Source organism: Nelusetta ayraudi, unplaced genomic scaffold (assembly GCF_046127955.1).
Source record: "Nelusetta ayraudi isolate G7.1 ecotype Tasmania unplaced genomic scaffold, CSIRO-AGI_Nayr_v1 ptg000021l, whole genome shotgun sequence".
Classification (NCBI taxonomy): Eukaryota; Metazoa; Chordata; class Actinopteri; order Tetraodontiformes; family Monacanthidae; genus Nelusetta; species Nelusetta ayraudi.
Window position 1 is genome coordinate 5,181,587 of NW_027466071.1, and position 18,101 is coordinate 5,199,687.

An 18,101-nucleotide genomic window follows, 5' to 3' on the forward strand; every position below is an offset into this window, starting at 1 on the left:
GACTCTGCCCACGCTCAGGTACTGGTCAGGCTTATGGAAATGCTCTCCAGCCGAGCCGTCCCATACCGTGAATGGCTGAAACTAGCCGCTCAGGGCTAGTTGAAGCCTTTATGGAACAACACTGTAGCTCGCCTAACTCACTGGCTGCCTTGGCATGCTCCCCGATGCCAATTAGCAAGCGTTATCACACTGTTAGGGGTCCCAAAACAAGAGTGGCTTGGGAGACCCGTGGCATATAAGGAGGCAGACCAGACCGCAGTTTGCTTACACACAAAGTATTTTATTTAAAGCCCCCGACCCCTGGACAGGTGAAAAGTTTCAACTCAAAAAAACCAAAGGGCTGTGGGCGCCGGCCAAACGGAACAAAAGAGGGAAAAACGGACAAGGCCAGCACACACAGGACCGTAGGACCACGTCTGAGTTCCGACTATCCAACCTAAAACTCAATGATTTTGTAAAGGTGCGTTTTGGCATTCCGAACACTAATTTCTTCAGATATCTGCAGATTCTAAATTATATTAAGATTTGCTTTTCCCCGTCCCTACAAGACATTGAGAAAGATTGGACCCACGACTGTGTTGAAAGGGATCCACGGACAAAAGGCTTTGTTTCATTTGTATACGATTTAATTCAAATTACATCTGCTCCTTCTCTCAATCATATAAAGACTAAATGGGAGGAGGATCTGAACCTGCACATACCAGATAAGACCTGGCATCTGGCAATAAAGAGAGTGAACACTTCCTCTATTGGTTTCAGACACAGCCTAATTCAGTTTAAGGTATTTCACAGACTTCACCTCTCCCGGAGCAGATTAGCTAAACTGTATGCAACTGTAGACCCAACCTGTGACAAGTGTTACCAGACGGAGGCCACCCTCGGCCATGTGTTTTGGTTGCGTTCGAAGTTGAGCTCCTTCTGGCTATCTATCTTCAACAGCATCTCCTATGTTTGCAAGAAAAGGATCATCCCCAATCCAACTATGGCAATATTTGGAGCCTTGCCGGAAGAGGTCACATTCTCAGCAAGTCAAGCAAAAATGGTCGCTTTTGTGACACATAAACGCTGGCTTGAGGAAGTAATGGCCAATTTAAAGCTGGAGAAATTGAGATACTCCTCTCAAGACTGTACAAAGACATTTTTACAAATGTGGCAGCCATTTATGGAATATTTCAGTGAGGAACTTTCTATGCCTGCATCAGATAATCCAGATGTTTAAACACCCCCCCATTGGATTGTTGGTGAATGAGCTTGAAAGAGTGAAAGAGTTTTGTCAGGGCCTCAGAGGGGTGGGGTGGGGGGGATGGAGTCATGTGGGCAGGGCCTCAAAGGGGGCGGTGGCCAGTCTCCAGCAGCAGGGCCTCCAGGCTCAGCCTGGTCTGGGGGCAGGTGAAGGGCTGGTGCAGCCAGCAGGACAGGTAGACCAGGCTCAGGTCTGGGTCCTGGGTGTGGGCCACCTCCTGCAGGATCAGTTGCCTGAGGCTCACCTCCTGACTGAAGGACTCCAGCAGGAGACCACACGAGTCCCCTGGGAGCAGGAGGAACAGGAGTTTAGTGAGGAACCATCTCAGACGTTGGTCTGTGCTGTGAGGAGACGTACTCACCAAAGTCTTTGGTGCTCCAGCCATGGAACAGAGGCACCGTCCGTCCTGCAGCTCTACACTGGAAGGCCTCCAGCTCCTCAACACCTCGCTGGGACGTCATCAGACGCTGCATCTTGGTCACCACGGCCACCTAGATGATGTACGATCTCTGATTGGCCAGGTCATCAGGTGGAGATCATCACATGACGCTAAAGCCAAATGAATCTCACCATTCTGTCCACGACCTCCTGTAATTTACAACATTCCGCCTGCAGCAGCTCCACAGCGACACCTGTCTGTTGCCACGGAGACAGTGCAGAGCCGTCGGCAAGCAGCTGCTGTGCATCCTGGGAGCTGTAGGAGAGGAGCGGCAGCACAGACAAGAAGTGGGGCACAATTAAAAAAAACAAAAACGAAACACCCATTCAAGAGTCGTTTGTTTCCCCAAAAATGAAAATAAAATGTGAAAATCACAAACAGAAGCTGCTGTAAAATAAAGACTAAAGATGCAAATAAAGTTTATTCTTTGCAAAAAAAAAAAAAAAGAGTAAAAAAAAAAGTGAGGCAGCACAGACAGAAGGTGAGGCAGCATTAAAAGGAAGTTTGGCCAGCATGAACTCACAGTGGCTGTCTCATGTTCACAATGTTTCCTGCCAAAACAAAGCCTTCCTCGTTGAGCTTCTCCCACCGCAGCAGCAGGTTGTGCCAGTCAGCTGCATTGTCTTTGAGCTTCCGAGCACTTCCTGTGAGTGCAGGGCACTTCCTGTTCACTGAAGTTGCTGCGACATCTGCCAACCGACCTAAGAAGCCAAACATTTTTTTTTAAAAGAAAAATTACAAACACAAGTGGCTTTATGGAGCTGAACTATCTTCATATCAAGAAAGAAATTGGGTCAATAACATAAAATAGACATAAAGAAACATTAAATTACATCAGAATAGACGTTACTGTCATTGCACTTGAGCAAGGGAGGGAAAACCTTTTTGACTTGTGTGCCACAATGGGTTCTAAAATTTGACAGAGGGGCCGCAGCAGGAGCCGATGGATGGAGTGTTTTGGTGACCCACCTCAAAGAAAAATATATCATAAGATATGTAGAAAACGTGCTTTAATGTCAATTGAAAATGAACAAAAGCGTTACAAGAAAATATCTGTTTGAAGCCCCATCGTACACAGTTCTTTTTTTTAAATTACTATTATAAACACTGCGAAAGAAATGGATGAAATACAGCTACAGCTATTTTATTACTTACTTACTATAAAAATAATTTCTTCAAGTTTGGCAGGCCGGATTAAGAATCTTATCGGGCCGCATATGGCTCCTGGGCCGTAGTTTGCCCATGCCTACACTAGAGCAATGAAATGCAGTTAGCAGCTAGCCAAAAGTGTATTTAGCAAATTAAATACAACTGCACAGTATATACAAAATGATATGATAAACATATGTTTTACATATACATTTATACATAGTGAAAATTAAGGGATAACTATTGCAATAAAGTGCAGGTATGAAATGAATAATATTTGTACAGGTAAACTCCAAATTAAACAGGTTATGTGTGATATTCAATTAAAAAAAAGAAGAAAAAAAAAAGAAGAAAATTCTAAACATAATTGTACTGGTATGTCATGGGAAGATATTTAAATATGTATGCATGTATAGCCAGGTTGTGCATTTCTCTATGGCGCCTGAGGGAGGAGCCCTCCGCCTAAACTTGTGCAGCTGACGGTGAAACCAAACTTCTCACACAGCAGCAGCAGATTAGCTTTGTTCTGTACCCGTCAACACCACAGCAGGGACCGTTTTACCAGCATATATCACAATATACACATCAGCAACTGGAACCGATAAGAATCTGATCAGAACCGATCAGAAAAGTTCTATCCGCTGAGAAAAGAGCGTGCACTTTTCGCGCCCCCTGGTGGAGTCTGTACCCTCGTCTTTGAACACGTCGTTGCAAAATAGAAATAAAAACATTGTCAACAAAGCCACGTGACAGCCTGCCTCCTGGGTTCATTTTGTATCAGTTAATATCAACACAAATGATTGAGAATTCACCGTTTACTCACCATCCATCGGATCGATCGGTCCGCACCAACATCCGGGTTTTCTTCTTCTCCTGGATTTCCGGCAAGGCGCTGAGCAGACCGGACCACAGCGCCTCTTGTAGCGCAGGAGTGTGACAGTCAGAGCCACAAGACTGCGTCACAGCGTGAACAAGCCGGTCCACACACACACACACACACACACGGTGGCGCGCACAGACATTTTGAGGAGGCGGTGCTCAAGTGGAAAAAAAGGGCACCTTGTGCGGCGAGTTGAACCGCCGACTGTGACATTTATTGCAGACATATTATAATACCTTGTAATACGTATGCAATTAAGACATAGTTACATATGTATTATGAGAATATTATGAAACACCTGCAACAGACTGCATATGATAGTCAAATGCAGACCAATACAGATGTTTAATAATATTCAATAGGTTGGTTTCTGCTAAATTACTGTACAATTCAAATAGGGAACAGAATATCATCATTGATGGGTTCATCATCTCTCTCTCTCTCTCTCTCTCTCTCTCTCTCTCTCTCTCTCTCTCAGCATTTTTACTGTAGCATTTTGGAGATATTAAGCCTCAAAGTTGTTTTTTAGCTTTTCAAACAGGCAAAACGACATCGTACCCCATCTTTACTGTACAATAAAATACAATTGCTCCATAAGTTCTGACAATGGTTGGTACAGTTGACCTGGGGAACACACTGACAACATCCTCAGTCATTGTTATGCATTTTTACTGTATCATTCTGGAGATATTAAGCCTCAAAGTTGCTTTTTTCTTTTGTTAAGGGACAGAAAAGCACCAATATCCCATTTTTACTGTATAATATCATATAGCTGCATAAGTTCTGACAACGCTATGTACAGTTGACCTGAGGAACACCCTGACTACATCCTCAGTGATTATCAAGCATATTTACTGTAGAATTTTGGAGATATTAAGCCTCAAAGTTGCTTTTTTCTTTTGTTTAGCGACAGAAAACTGCCAATATTCCATTTTTACTGTACAATAACATATTGCTCCATAAGTTCTGACAATGGTTGGTACAATTGACCTGAGGAACACCCTGACTACATCCTCTGTCATTTTCATGCATTTTTACTGTAGAATTTTGGAGATATTAAGCCTCAAAGTTGCTTTTTTCTTTTGTTTAGCGACAGAAAAGCGCCAATACTCCATTTTTACTGTACAATTGTCACCGGTCGCCAGTGGGAAGTGCTAGGTGGGCCTTTACCGGCCCACAACGGCTCGCACCTGTTGAGCACTTCCCGGGTGACTTCTGGCAACCAGCAGACACGCCTCCCCAGATCGCTCAACAAAGGACACGGATGCCAGTGGTGACGGTACAAAAACACAACTTTATTTAATGCAAAATGAAAACCACAACAAATACTGGATAAAAAGAACAGGGGCTGGACACAGTTAAGAGGCCGCTAGGGGCAGCTAATGGCAACTAACGCACCTCGCAGCCACTCCCCTCCCCCCCCCCCCCACTTACAGCAACCAACACAACCCACCACATGCGCGTGCATGCACACAGCAGAAAAAACCCATACACACAGAAGAGGGCCGACCTGGCAACCCGGAGGAGTCAGCAACGCCCCAACTCTGTTCTGTTGCGCGTCGTAGAACGTCTCTCTCTCTCTCTCTCTCTCTCTCTCTCTCTCTCTCTCTCTCTCTCTCTCTCTCTCTCTCTCTCTCTCTCTCTCTCTCTCTCTCTCTCTCTCTCTCTCTCTCTCTCTCTCTAACACAGTCTCCTCGAGGGCTCGCCGTTGGCGTCTTTTTCTTGCCTAGGCTTCTTGCCCTGCCGCCTTAAATCCCCTCCCAAACACAGCAGGTGCGCACAGGTGCGCCATCATCATCATTGCACCTGTGCCGACAGCCTATCATGATTGCGCCGCGCTGGCAGGCAGGAATCCGCGACACAATAACATCATATTAATCCATAAGTTCTGACAATGGTTGGTACAGTTGACCTGATGAACACCCTGACTACATCCTCAGTCATTATCAAGCATATTTACTGTAGCATGTTGGAGATATTAAGCCTCAAAGTCGTTGTCTTTTAGCTTTTCAAACAGGCAACTTTGAGGCTTAATATCTCCAAAATGATACAGTAAAAATGCATGAAAATGACCGAGGATGTAGTCAGGGTGTTCCTCAGGTCAAATGTGCCGACCACTGTCAGAACTCATGGAGCAATTGTATTTTATTGTAAAGTAAAAATGGGGTACGAGGTCGTTTTTGCCTGTTTGAAAAGCTAAAAAAAGCAACATTGAGGCTTAATATCTCCAAAATTCTACAGTAAATATGCTTGATAATCACTGAGGATGTAGTCAGGGTGTTCCTCAGGTCAACTGTACATAGCGTTGTCAGAACTTATGCAGCAATATGATGTTATTGTACAGTAAAAATGGAATATTGGAGCTTTTCTTTCGCAAAACAAAAGAAGATGCAAATTTCAGACTTAATATCTCCAAAATGCTACAGTAAATATGCTTGATAATGACCGAGGATGTAGTCAGGGTGTTCCTCAAGTCAACCATATCAACCATTGTCAGAACTTATGGAGCAATATGATGTTATTGCACAGTAAAAATGGAGTATTGGCGCTTTTCTGTCGCTAAACAAGAGAAAAAAGCAACTTTGAGGCTTAATATCTCCAAAATGCTACAGTAAATATGCTTGATAATGATTGAGGATGTAGTCAGGGTGTTCATCAGGTCAACTGTACCAAGCGTTGTCAGAACTTATGGAGCAATTGTGTTTTATTGTAGAGTAAAAATGGATTATTGGAGCTTTTCATTCGCAAAACGAAAAAAAATAAATATGATAATATGATCATACATTTTTAAAACCGGAAGTTAACTCGCCCACCATTGAACTAGCGCTGACTTTCTCAGTGGACTCTGTCGCCGTAAGTACGGCAACACGGGCGCAATGAAAATGTAGAAGCGACTCGCTTGAATGCGCAAAGACGAACGGCGGCTCACTTGACCGCAGTGTCTGACTGCTGCAGCTCTCTTTGCTTTTCTTTTCTAAGCCTTTCTGTTCTTGGCATTTTTTCTGCAAGTGGCAAGTAAATGAGCTGAAATCAATGTTGTGCTGAAATCTGCTCTGCTGTGTGCATAATTGAAGCCTAATCTCCCATGCAGAAACATTTGACAGCAAAAAAACGTATACCTACAACAAAATATGCTCACCATCTCACTTTAGCTGGTAATGATGTTGTCGACATTGCTAATTTAGATGATTTGATTTGCTAATTTGATGCATTTCCTCTTTTCTGTCCTCTAAATACTGTTACAGTATTGAATACTAGTGTCAAACGATGCTAAAGCGTCAAATAATGAGGTTCATGCATTTGGACGTGAGCCCTGCAAGTTGCTGTACATGGTTCTGCACGCTGTATTTTACCGTCTTTTTTTTTTTTTTTTTTAAACATTGTGGTCTCATTGACGTCAATGTGTGCCGGACTTCCTTACATGGCCATGCTCAGGCATGCTCTAGGCCTGGCCCCCGCCCTCCCCTGCTCTGCCTCGGAGGTTATATCGCTGTATAGCCGCTGAATCGCGTCGATAAACTGTTAGCCACCACTGCTAACTCCGTGTTCTGCTTGTGTGTTGTGTTCACGAAACTGAAGAGGCAGCGATTCTGACTCACAGGTTTCGCTCCTTATAGCGATTTTCACGCTGCTAGCTTGTTAAAATCGGTTGTATAGAGCTCTTTCTGCTTTGTGCTTTGTGTGGACTTAAGTTGGGCAGATATTCTTGTCTAATAATAAACGACTCTATGACTCAAGTGATCGTTTCAGCGTTCATATTTTCTCTGCTGGGACAGTGTTTTGATGCAAGTCAACCGTATGAAACGAAATCATTCTAAGCCCTATTAAAATGTCTCGCAAAAATATAAAACAAAAACATAGTCAGTCCAAAAACTAAAATATGGGTCCGGGGACATGGAAGGCACGAAAAATGTCCAGGGACCTTCGATCCGCCTTGCGGCCGTAACTCAGCCCACGCTGGGTCCGTACGAAGCTGGATTAGCCGCTAAACAGCTGCTAAAGGGTGAAGCCTTCACGACGGTAAGTGTTTAAATTGTGCCTGTTTCATAAAGTTTGATGTTTACTCTCAACTCCTGCACCGGCAAACTGAGGAAGTGAGGCTCAGCAGCGACCAATCACAGCGGAGTGGGCTGGGCGAGAGGCGTAAACGGAGGAGGCCGGGGGTGGAGTGAAGTAAAACAGACCGTTTTTGCGGGATGCAGGAAATACGAGGAAGCGAGCAGCGAGAGACAAAGATCTACAAAGCTTTCAGTGCGGGGAGTTGTGTGTTGCTGCTCTGGAGGGGCCAGAAATCAAATACAAAGCCCCAAAATTAGTATAATAGGTCACCTTTAACAGCGGGAGTATTGAAGTGCGATAGTGAGAGCGCGAGCAGTCTCCCACAGAAACTCGTCGTCTGTGTCCGTTTGTTATTTTCTTATTCCGAAGTATAGGCACCCTCATAACTGGGCTACATAAGGAATACACTGAATCAATAATAATAATAATAATAATAAACTTTTATTTGTACAGCGCTAAATCACAGCCAAAGGCGTCTCAAAGCGCTTTATACAATCAGAGAGAACCAACTGGGCCCCCGGAGCAAGCAAGATGCGACAGTGGCTGGGAAAAACTCCCCTGTGGGAAGAAACCTAGGGCAGAACCAGACTCCAGAGGGCCATCATCTGCCTATGAGTAGTTGGGGTGAAGTAGAAAGATAGAGGAGAGACAGAGAAAGAGAGAAAGGAGCAGAGTGAGCCAGGGTGGCAGACAGGACAGAGTGAAAAACAGATACACCAACCAGGCAAAACGGATATAAACACAAAGAATAGGAACTAATTCAAGGCTGCTGTCCATGTGGAGTGTAAGTGTCCATGCTTTGGAAGGCAAGAGCCTAGCTCGATGGACAATCTGCCGATAGGACTAGTCCAGGTCTTAAGCGTGGCGGTGGGATGAAGCGATGACACCAAGACCCCCAGGACAGCACAATCCAGCTCCTGGCGCAGTGGTCATCACCTGCCGGGGACACAGAGACTGCGGCAGTATCATGCATATCGAGCATACTGTACAAAGCATAATGAGAGCTAGTTTGGACAGAGTAGGCGGAGTCAAATATTGATTGGGAGAGGAGAGTGATAGAGGCTCCGCCTGCACAGAGCAACGATTCCTGTAGCTGGAGCGAAAGATCTCCCTCCACGGCGTAAGCCTACAGTAGCTTAACTGACAGTGGATGGAGTCTCACTATAAGCTTTAAGAAAAAGGAAAGTCTTAAGTCTACTCCTAAGTAAACTAACTGTGTCTGCCCCCCTCACCGAGGCTGGAATATGATTCCAAAATAAAGGTGCCAGAAAACTGAAACACCTACCTCCTGACCTAACTCTAGAGATTTTTGGGATAACTAAAAGACCTGAATCCTCAGAGCGAAGGGCTCTTGGAGGATGATAAAGTTCAATGAGTTCTCTAATATAAGAAGGAGCCTGAGAATGAAGAGCTTTGTAAGTTAAAACTAGAATCTTAAATTCAATTCTAAATTTGACTGGCAGCCAATGCAAGGAAGCTAAGATTGGAGTAATATGCTGCCTCCTTCTAGTTCCAGTTAACAATCGTGCCGCAGAGTTTTGGATTAACTGTAATGTCCTAAGGGATGAATTTGGGTATCCTGCTAGTACCGAGTTACAGTAATCTAGCCTAGACGTAACAAAAGCATGGATTATTTGACATGACCTTCATATGTTCCACACTTGACATGTGACTGAGAGTCTGCTTCTTCTGACCAGTCACTCCATCATCTCCATCAACAGTCAACATCTCTGTGATGATGCGTTGAAGGACTGTGATTCCTGACTCCTGCTGTCTCTTCTTCTCTCTACAGCTGGGAGACATATTGAGGGAGGATGACGAGGAGAGTGAAGAGTAGCGCTCTATCTAGTAGTGGCTGACAGAACTACAACAAGTGGAGCTAAACAGCAAGCTGCATGCCCACCATGTCTGTGGGCGTGTCACGACCTTTGACCCCAGTGGAGGCTGGTGGCTGGCGGACTGCTTCTCCCTACATCATCCCATGCTCTCACTGACATCCCAGAAGCCACTGGTGGAGCTGAATCCTCAGTGGAAGAAGCAGGACTTGGAGCAGCTGCTCAGTGAAGGCAGCAGCAACACAACCACTGGTTCTGCTCTCATCATCCACGGCTGGAACATCTCAGCATGAAGGTTTCACACATCAACAACACACTGATCTGCTCTCACTTCAGAGTTCTCTATCCAACTCCACCTGGTTTCTCATGTCAAGCACAAAGATGAATTTGTCAAAGTCTGACAGCGTTGTGAAGGTTGATATCACACCTTTATTTTACGGTGAAAAATTGTTTTTTATGAGATTTTACTTCTGGTTTATGATCATAATTCAATCAATCCGATAAAAGATGTTGTTTTTTGATTGGAACTCCAATGATGATTGAATCATAAATGAGACAAAAGAAGTTTCCCTCACAAAAATTCATGGTTTTGATCCTTGCCAGATGTTTCTGATGAGATTTCTGACGTCAATGAATCAGAAGGAAACCAGATTATTTGTTTTGCTCTTCTCCCTCTCTGCTGTTTTCTAGCAAGACTTTGCTTCATTTGTCAAAACACTCATTCAAATTTTTCTCCCACTTTTATAAAATTGTCTGTTTGCTTCTCATATCCTGCTACCCAATCAGAGAGTGTTACGTCATCAACCTAATTCTCTTCCTAGCAAAATGTTTTCACTCATTCTTTCTTTGTTTTTAAGACTGAGCTCAAACATTATATTTTAATGAGTCAATATTCTGAAAATAAAAAGCATCACAACCACTGACCTGTGTGACCTTGACCTCAACTGACCTTTCATCCCTGCCTGTACATTTTCTTCTGTTCATGTTTTTGTTGTGTTAAAATTGGATCCTATTCTTTATGCTTATTGTGTATTACACAAAATAAATGTGAAACAAAAAGAAAGATACATGAGAGGGAGGACATGAAGATATTGGGACATTCTGGGAACATGCTGTGTCTCAATTCAGGGTCTGCATCCTTGGAAGGCTGCATTTGAAGGCCAGTTGCGTCATGGCACTGCCCGAAGGCTCGTCCCAAATTCCCAAAGGACGCTCCAAATGCACCCTCGGAATGCGCCCTACTGTTAGCCGATTCCAAGGCTACACCTCTACTATTCTTCACGTCCTTCTGTATCCCAGGATGCTTTGCGTGCTGCTGCAAAGCATCCTGGGAAGTCAGTTGAAATTAGCGCCATCTACTGGCAAAGACACGACGTATAAATTTAAGTCTTGAAATTTCACATCAAGCGGCTGGATCCCTGTAGTGTCCCCGGCCTCGATGTCGCTGAGGGGGCGCCCTGACCGGGAGTCCCCCCTGGTCACATAATAGGTGTTTTTTTTTTTTGTTTTTTTTTTAATTAATTAATTAATTAATTAATTAATTAATTAATTAATTTATTTCTGTTTCGGGGGATTTGTGTCTTGGGTGGTCGCTGCCCGGCCTTCTGGCTGGGAGCCGCGGGGGGCTCGATGTGGGCGGCGACCGGGTCCCCGGTGGGCCTCCCCCCGGTACGGTCTCCTCACCCCTGCTCTGGGGCACCGACTGCACCTTTGTTGGCAAGGACCTAGCCCCCACGCAGTCAATGACCCACTGACGTTATCACTAGGGCTTTGGATGAGGGTCTCCATCGGCCGGCCACCGCTCCATCCGAGACCCTCTCCAATTTTAATAGGGGGGGGGGGGGGGGTTCGTGCACTGCGGCCTCCGCCCTGCTCAGCAGCAGTGTGGTTGCCCCAGGGCCTTACCACCCTTCCATTTTAAACGCACCATAGTCCAACACACCAGCAAGTACACATATACACACACAGACACTCCTACACACAGCGAGGTCGGCCTGCTGGTGGGGGCGGGATCCAACATCTTTCCCACCCTGGATGGGCCCTGTACAGTCCGGTGCCCCCGGGGTGCGTGACCGGCTGGGCCTATGGGGACCTTGCCACTTGCGGCGGGGCCCCCCTTCCTCCAATCCTGGGACCGGGCCGCTGCCCGGGTGGTCCCCCTGCACCGCACACGGGGATCTGACAATGGTGGGCGGGGTCCACAGGTTGTTTATTTAATTTTATCTTTTTTATTTTATTTATATTTATTTATTTATTATTTTTTTTACAGGGCACAGGGGGAACCAGGGGGGACTCTCACTTGGGGCCCTCTTTGCCGGTGTTGGCGCTGGGGGGTCCTGGGGCGGTGGGGGCGGATGGGGGGTGTGGGGGGTGGTTGATGCGCCATACTGGGTCCGTAGGGGGGGGGGCCTCTGGGTGCCTGGGCCTGCCTTGGGTACCGATCCTCCCGGTGGGTGAAGGGGCTGGGTCCTGTCATGGGGATGAGTCTGGTCTCGCTTGCCCTGGGGGGCCCCCGTCCGGAGGACGGGCTCTGCTGCCTGTCCGCCCCAGGTGGTGTCCCTTCTCCTTGGGGTATCTGCCTCCCTGTCATCCTGCCCTGGCTCCTCGTGGGGAGGGTGCCCTCCGGCCCGGGGGCCTGCTGCTCCGGGTCTCTTCCTGGCCGGCTTTGCAGCAGGTGTGCCGTGTCCGGGGTCCCCCCCCGGCTCGTCGCTGGCGTGGGGCGGTTGCGGCCCCGTAGGCCGCATTGATTTGCAGCCTACCTCCAGTGACATACTTAAACACACCCACTCCCACATTCAGGTACACACACCACCACATCCATACACACACACACACACACACACACACACACACACACACACACACACAAGTATACACACATGCAAATATACACACACGCACACACGCACACACACACACACACACACACACACACAAGTATACACAAGCGCGGGTACACTGTTGCACACTGCTGCATCGCTTATTGTCTTATTTATCCATGAGTATATTATGATTATTGTTATTATTACTATTAATATTATTATTACTATTAACGTTGTTATTATTATCATTGCTATTATTATTATTACCATTGTATGTACTCGCATGTATGTTTATATGGGTATATATACAATAATTGTATATTGTTGCCAGTTGCCTCCTCTACTCCTCTCTCTCTATCCCTCTCATCATCCCCCTCCTCATTCCCCCTCTCTACTTTCCTCTCACCCCCCTATCTATCCCTCCCTCAGTCCGGTCATGGCCAGAATGCCACCAAGAACGTTATAATAAAACCACTCAAGAGGTAGCTCCTGAAACGACCCATGTGGCTCACACTCTCAAGATCTACCTCTGAGAATAAAATCTGTCAGCCATCATAGACATTCAGAGACACTTCTGCTTGTCATTATGGCCAGACCAGACAAAGGAAAAATAAAAAATAAAAAATAAAAATAAATAAATAAATAAATAAAATGAATTCCAACAGACGAAAAAAAAAAAAAAAAATTTCACATCAAACATTCAGTTTTTAACGTAGGGTTCTTACTTATTTGAACATCCAACGCCCTTGTTGGATGGCGAACCAATGGTTAGCTTGATGCCATGAAAATGTCACTTCCGGGGTTGGCCAGCAGGAGGGAACGGCGGTGACGCAACCAGGAAATACACTACAGGCTGGACCGTCCCGTGTGGTTACCGGGGAGGCGGGTTTGGGTTGGTCCTTCTCGGCCGGGTCCTTCGAAGAAAGCTTCCTACTGACGGAGGACGCTTCCTTCAGACGGAGGACGCTCCCTTCGAAGGATGCACACCCTGAATTGAGACAGCCTAGGATCTATCTGTGGTCAGGTAGCACCTGACAGGGACGCCTCTCGGCTGCCCCCTCGTGTCCAACTGGAGCTCCTGCAGCTACCAGCAGCAGCTCTTGAGCCTGTAGCTGTTTTCACTAGGAGCACAGTGGCGCCCCCTAATGTGAAGGACACAAGTAGAAGATCTAGGGGGCGCCACTGTAAATAGACTTGCATGGATGCTCCTCCACATGCTTCAGTTGACAGAAGTCAGGCCCACTTATTTTCAGTTGACACTCAACAGTTCCTGTACAGAGTCATAGGACTTAAACAAAAGATCTTGTTGGCTTCAAAACATGTAGACACAGATGTTAAGTATAGCGAAAGCACAGTTCAAGATATCTTTCTCTAGACTGTGTATCAAGGCTTTGCACACAAGTATGACAATGTCCGCAGAGAACTCAAACTGCTGCTTGCAAACACTAGTGTGATAGATGAAGCCATTCTAAAACATGGGGGAAAGAAGCCAAAGATGGATGTGATTCAGGAATTAACAGAGAAAGTGGAGAAACTCACCAGTCTTGTTGAACTTGCAACAGTCAATACACAAACAAAAATCAGAGCAAGCCAGTTATCTAAGGAGAGGCAAAATGGATGGTAAAAGAGACAAGCCATATGGCTGCGATAAGTGTGTTGAACTGAATCTGCTTGATTGTACTCACTGTTTCTACTGTGGTGAAAATGGCCACCGAGCAGTGGGCTGTCTGAAGAATCAAAAAACACCAGGGAAACTATCAGCGGTCTCTGCCAGGGGACAGGCAGTGACCGAGTCCCGCCAGTCCCAACCTGACATCAGCCATAATGGTGAGTCTGACAAAATGAGTGTGGCAGCATGGCGCTGCAAGGACAAAGACAATGTGGCCAATGGTCCAAGACAGACAAACCTGACATCCAGTACATCATCCCATGCTCTCACTAACAGTAAAGGTAAATGCCTAGCCAAACGAATTGGGAGAAAAGCTCACACTGAATGTAACCGGAATGGTCTGGCAGTTACTGCTTTGTTAGATAGTGGAGCCCAAGTGAGCATGATCGACAGATACTGGAAAAACAAATATCTCAATGACGGCAATGTTAAGAGTGTTGATGATGAAGAGGGGCTGAAAGTGTATGCAGTCAATGGTGACATCATACCATTTGATGGCTGGATTGCTGTAACGGGCAACCTGAAGGGAAATGAAAACCCAGATTTGTCAATTGCTGTGCCTTTCCTCGTTCACAGCATCGCCTTGGAAAGACCAATACTAGGTTTTAATGTACTGGAAGAGATGATACAAAAATGGTCTCAAGAACTGATTCACATGCTCATCGCTCTGCTATGTAATGCTTTGCCGTTGCCAGAGGAGACGGCAGAGCTTGTCGTGCACTCCATCCAGGCCAGAGAACCCTCCATGCAGTGTGGACGTGTTCGAACAGGCAAGCACAAAACTGTCATCCCAGCAGGCCAAGTGACCTGGGTCAAATGCCATGTTCCACCCCACTTTGATCTATCTGATTCGGTCTTCTTTTCGGGATGCACGATATATATCGGACCGATATCAGGAATTATGACGTCATACCGATTAATCCGATATTATTAAATATAGCTCCGATTTAAAAACTCCGGTCAAGATAGCTTAGATCAGGGGTGTCCAAACTACGGCCCACGGGCCAACGGGCACTTTAACTTTTGCCTGAGTGTATTGCACTTCTTCGTTTTAACATCAGGGGGAGCTGCTCCCACTGAGTGCAATGCCGTTCCCACTTCAAGTGAGTAAAAAAATATATTCCACAGTACCCGTGTGTTAATAAGCATGCATGTGCAGGTACACACGTGACAGATATCAATAATGCGCATCAATTCTGTCACTACCCTGCTTTTGCGCACCACTTTCTTAGATGCGTTTTTCTTGTTAACACAGAAAGCACACCGCTGTGCACAGCGTACACACTGCACACGCAAAGTCAGCTGATCTCATCTGATGCAGATTCTTGATCAAGTGACATTTGTCCGGATTTTTGGCACGAGTGGCGTCGGATCAGCACCGTAGCTGGATGGCCCGATTTACACACCCTGCGCAGCTGATACTCAGCAGAATAATTGACTAAAATGATATGCACTCCTGTTAAGTCCAGTTCAGTCTGTTAATGTTGACAACCGTTTCAAACGAACGTTAATAGTTGTGCTGCTAAGCCTAATAACTTAAATAATTCCCATTTTCCCCTTTGTTTTTTCTCTGTACTGTAAATCTTCTGTCTAAGAAGAAATCTGAGGCTGCTGTTCTGAGAATGAGCTACCAAAGCTTTTTTTCTGAATAAATCAATAAAGATCCATTTATGGAAAGCTGTGATGAAGGCAGTTTTGTCTTTAATTATATTCAACAATATAACATATTTGACCACTTTTAATTGATTTTTCTAACTTTAATACACTAACGTTAAGGCTATATACCTAATTTCTAGTAAGTGACCCAGCCCCTCCTCTATTTTTTATGTATGTGGCCCTCAGTGAAAAAAGTTTGGACACCCCTGGCTTAGATTGTTAGCGCTGCGCTGTAGTTGGGTTCATGTGAGTAAATCAAGCGCTCCCTTTCTCTATGGACGTCCTACCTGTGCCGTAAATGGTCTGGCATAAACTTTCCCTGCGTGTGTGACAACATATGAAAGCTACGGTCAAGCTCGCCTAGATTGCTAGCGCTGCGCTGTAGTTGGGTTCGGGTGAGCAAATTAAGCGCTCCTTTTTTCTATGGACGTCCTACCTGTGCTGTAAACGGCCTGGCTTAAACTTTTCTTGCGTGTGTGTGACCAGAAACATCATGGCATCGATTTTGTTGAATTATTTTTCCGTGTGCGAAGAGGATAATTTGCGCGCCATTTGCCTCAAATGTTCGGCAAACATTTCTCGAGGGGGCAAAAAAATGTCAAGTTTTAACACCACAAACCTCATCAGCCACCTAAAAAAAGAATCACCATCGCCACGATGGTGTGTTAAAAGCGTACGAGGACACTTGCGGGGCTAAAGAAGCTGCTTTGCTGCGGCTTTCGACCGAAGCAAGAAGTTCACCAGAGATGATCCGAGGGCCAAAGCCATTTGCCAATACTTTGTGGCGATGATGGCGCTGGGTGACCAGCCCTTTACCATGGTGGAAGATAAGGGGTTTCGGCGGCTGGTGAATCACTTGGAGCCTCGGTTTGTAATTCCTAAGCACATTTCAAGAGCACATTTTATATGCTGAAGAGGCTGGTGGCACAGATGCAAGCAATCGCAGCGTACACCGTGGAACACAAATTACCAGCATCACTCAGTGCCCACCAATGGACCCTGGTTGAAAACATGTTGACGCTCCTCGACCCATGTGAAGAACCGACCAGAAATATTAGCCAAGCGACAGCCACTGCTGGAGATGTGATCCCCTCAATCCAAGCCATAACACGCCTGCTAAAGCAAACAGTTCCCACAGATCACGGAGTGAAAACCTCAAAAGATACAATGTTAAAAGCAATCCAGACACGGTTTGCTCACATCGAGTCAGAACCTCTGTATTGTCTTGCGACATTCCTTGACCCGAGGTACAAGAATTGTTACTTCACCCTGGCTTTAAAGCAGAAATCAACAGAGATGCTGCGGGAAAAGTTCTACAGCTTTGTGGGAGACCGGGCCACACACGACAGTCCCCATTCAGATGCCCCACCAGCAAAGAAAAGCAGTACAGACAAGAACAATTCTTTTGATGGGAATGTGGATAAAATACTTGACGAAAACAATGACACTTCTGAAATGCAGGAAAACAAACGAGTGGATGCAGACGTAAGTGTATCTTTTTTTAGTGCTTAATGATCACAACGTAACATGACATCACATCTTTGTAATTAAATTTTTCCCATTTGTTTTGCTTTTATACTGTTAGCTCAAGTCATACCTGTCAGAGCCCACACTTCATCGGAGCCAGTGTACGCGAGAATACTGGAGAAGCAGTCTCGTCTCGTTTCAAGTACCCTGCCCAGCTTTCTCATAAATATCTGTCAGCGCCATGCAGCAGTGTCGACAGTGAGCTTCTTTTTTCAACTGCTGGACACGTGATGGACAAGTGCAGAAACCGCCTTTCTTGCAAGAAGGCAGAAATGCTGCTCTTTGTTAAAAAAAATCTTCCATTGATCCACAGAGAATTAACAGTAGAAGAATAGTTTGTCTCCTACTCCGAGTTTAAAAACACACACACACACACACACACACACACACACACACACACACACACACACACACACACACACACACACTTTTTGTGTGAATAAAACAATTGGGAGCAATTAATACCTCAGACAAATGCTGCCTGAGTTTCTGTTTACGTAGACATCTTTTTTATTCATATTAAAATACACTTATTTACTTTGTTTCTGAAGTGATTCAAGTGCCAGTTGTGTTCTATTGTACTTTGTTTTGATTTAGAATGTAATGTACCTGCAATGTTTGGAGCACTTGTTACATATGCTGCATTTTTTTTGTATTGATGAAGCATGCAGTGCACCTTTTGAGTTTGGAGTACATGTTGTTCTGAGTTTCTTTGCAGAATAGTTTTTGGACTCGTAGAGGCCTTTTGCACATGATTTTTTTTGTTTTCAAAGGAAATAAATATGTGTTTTTCTGGAAACAGAACTGTTTTTTGTTGTTTTA

The 18,101-nt window shown here is 45.3% G+C and overlaps 1 protein-coding gene and 1 long non-coding RNA gene across 2 annotated transcripts in view; both read right to left on the bottom strand.

Moving 5' to 3' along the window:
* Positions 1–259: 259 nt before the first annotated feature.
* On the bottom strand, positions 260–3,743 carry cinp (cyclin dependent kinase 2 interacting protein). The gene is made up of 5 exons (XM_076027856.1): positions 3,655–3,743; positions 2,206–2,383; positions 1,814–1,937; positions 1,605–1,734; positions 260–1,528 (listed from the first exon to the last, which is right to left on the bottom strand). Exons 1-5 carry the CDS (start codon positions 3,659–3,661, stop codon positions 1,326–1,328), a joined length of 642 nt encoding a protein of 213 aa, XP_075883971.1. The 5' UTR covers positions 3,662–3,743; the 3' UTR covers positions 260–1,325.
* Positions 3,744–10,314: 6,571 nt separating this feature from the next.
* LOC142889198 (uncharacterized) overlaps positions 10,315–18,101 on the bottom strand; it is a 265,120-nt gene continuing 257,333 nt past the window's right edge. Inside the window, exon 2 of the long non-coding RNA XR_012926817.1 lies at positions 10,315–10,817. This is a non-coding gene — a long non-coding RNA (uncharacterized LOC142889198). The remainder of the gene's footprint in view (positions 10,818–18,101) is intronic.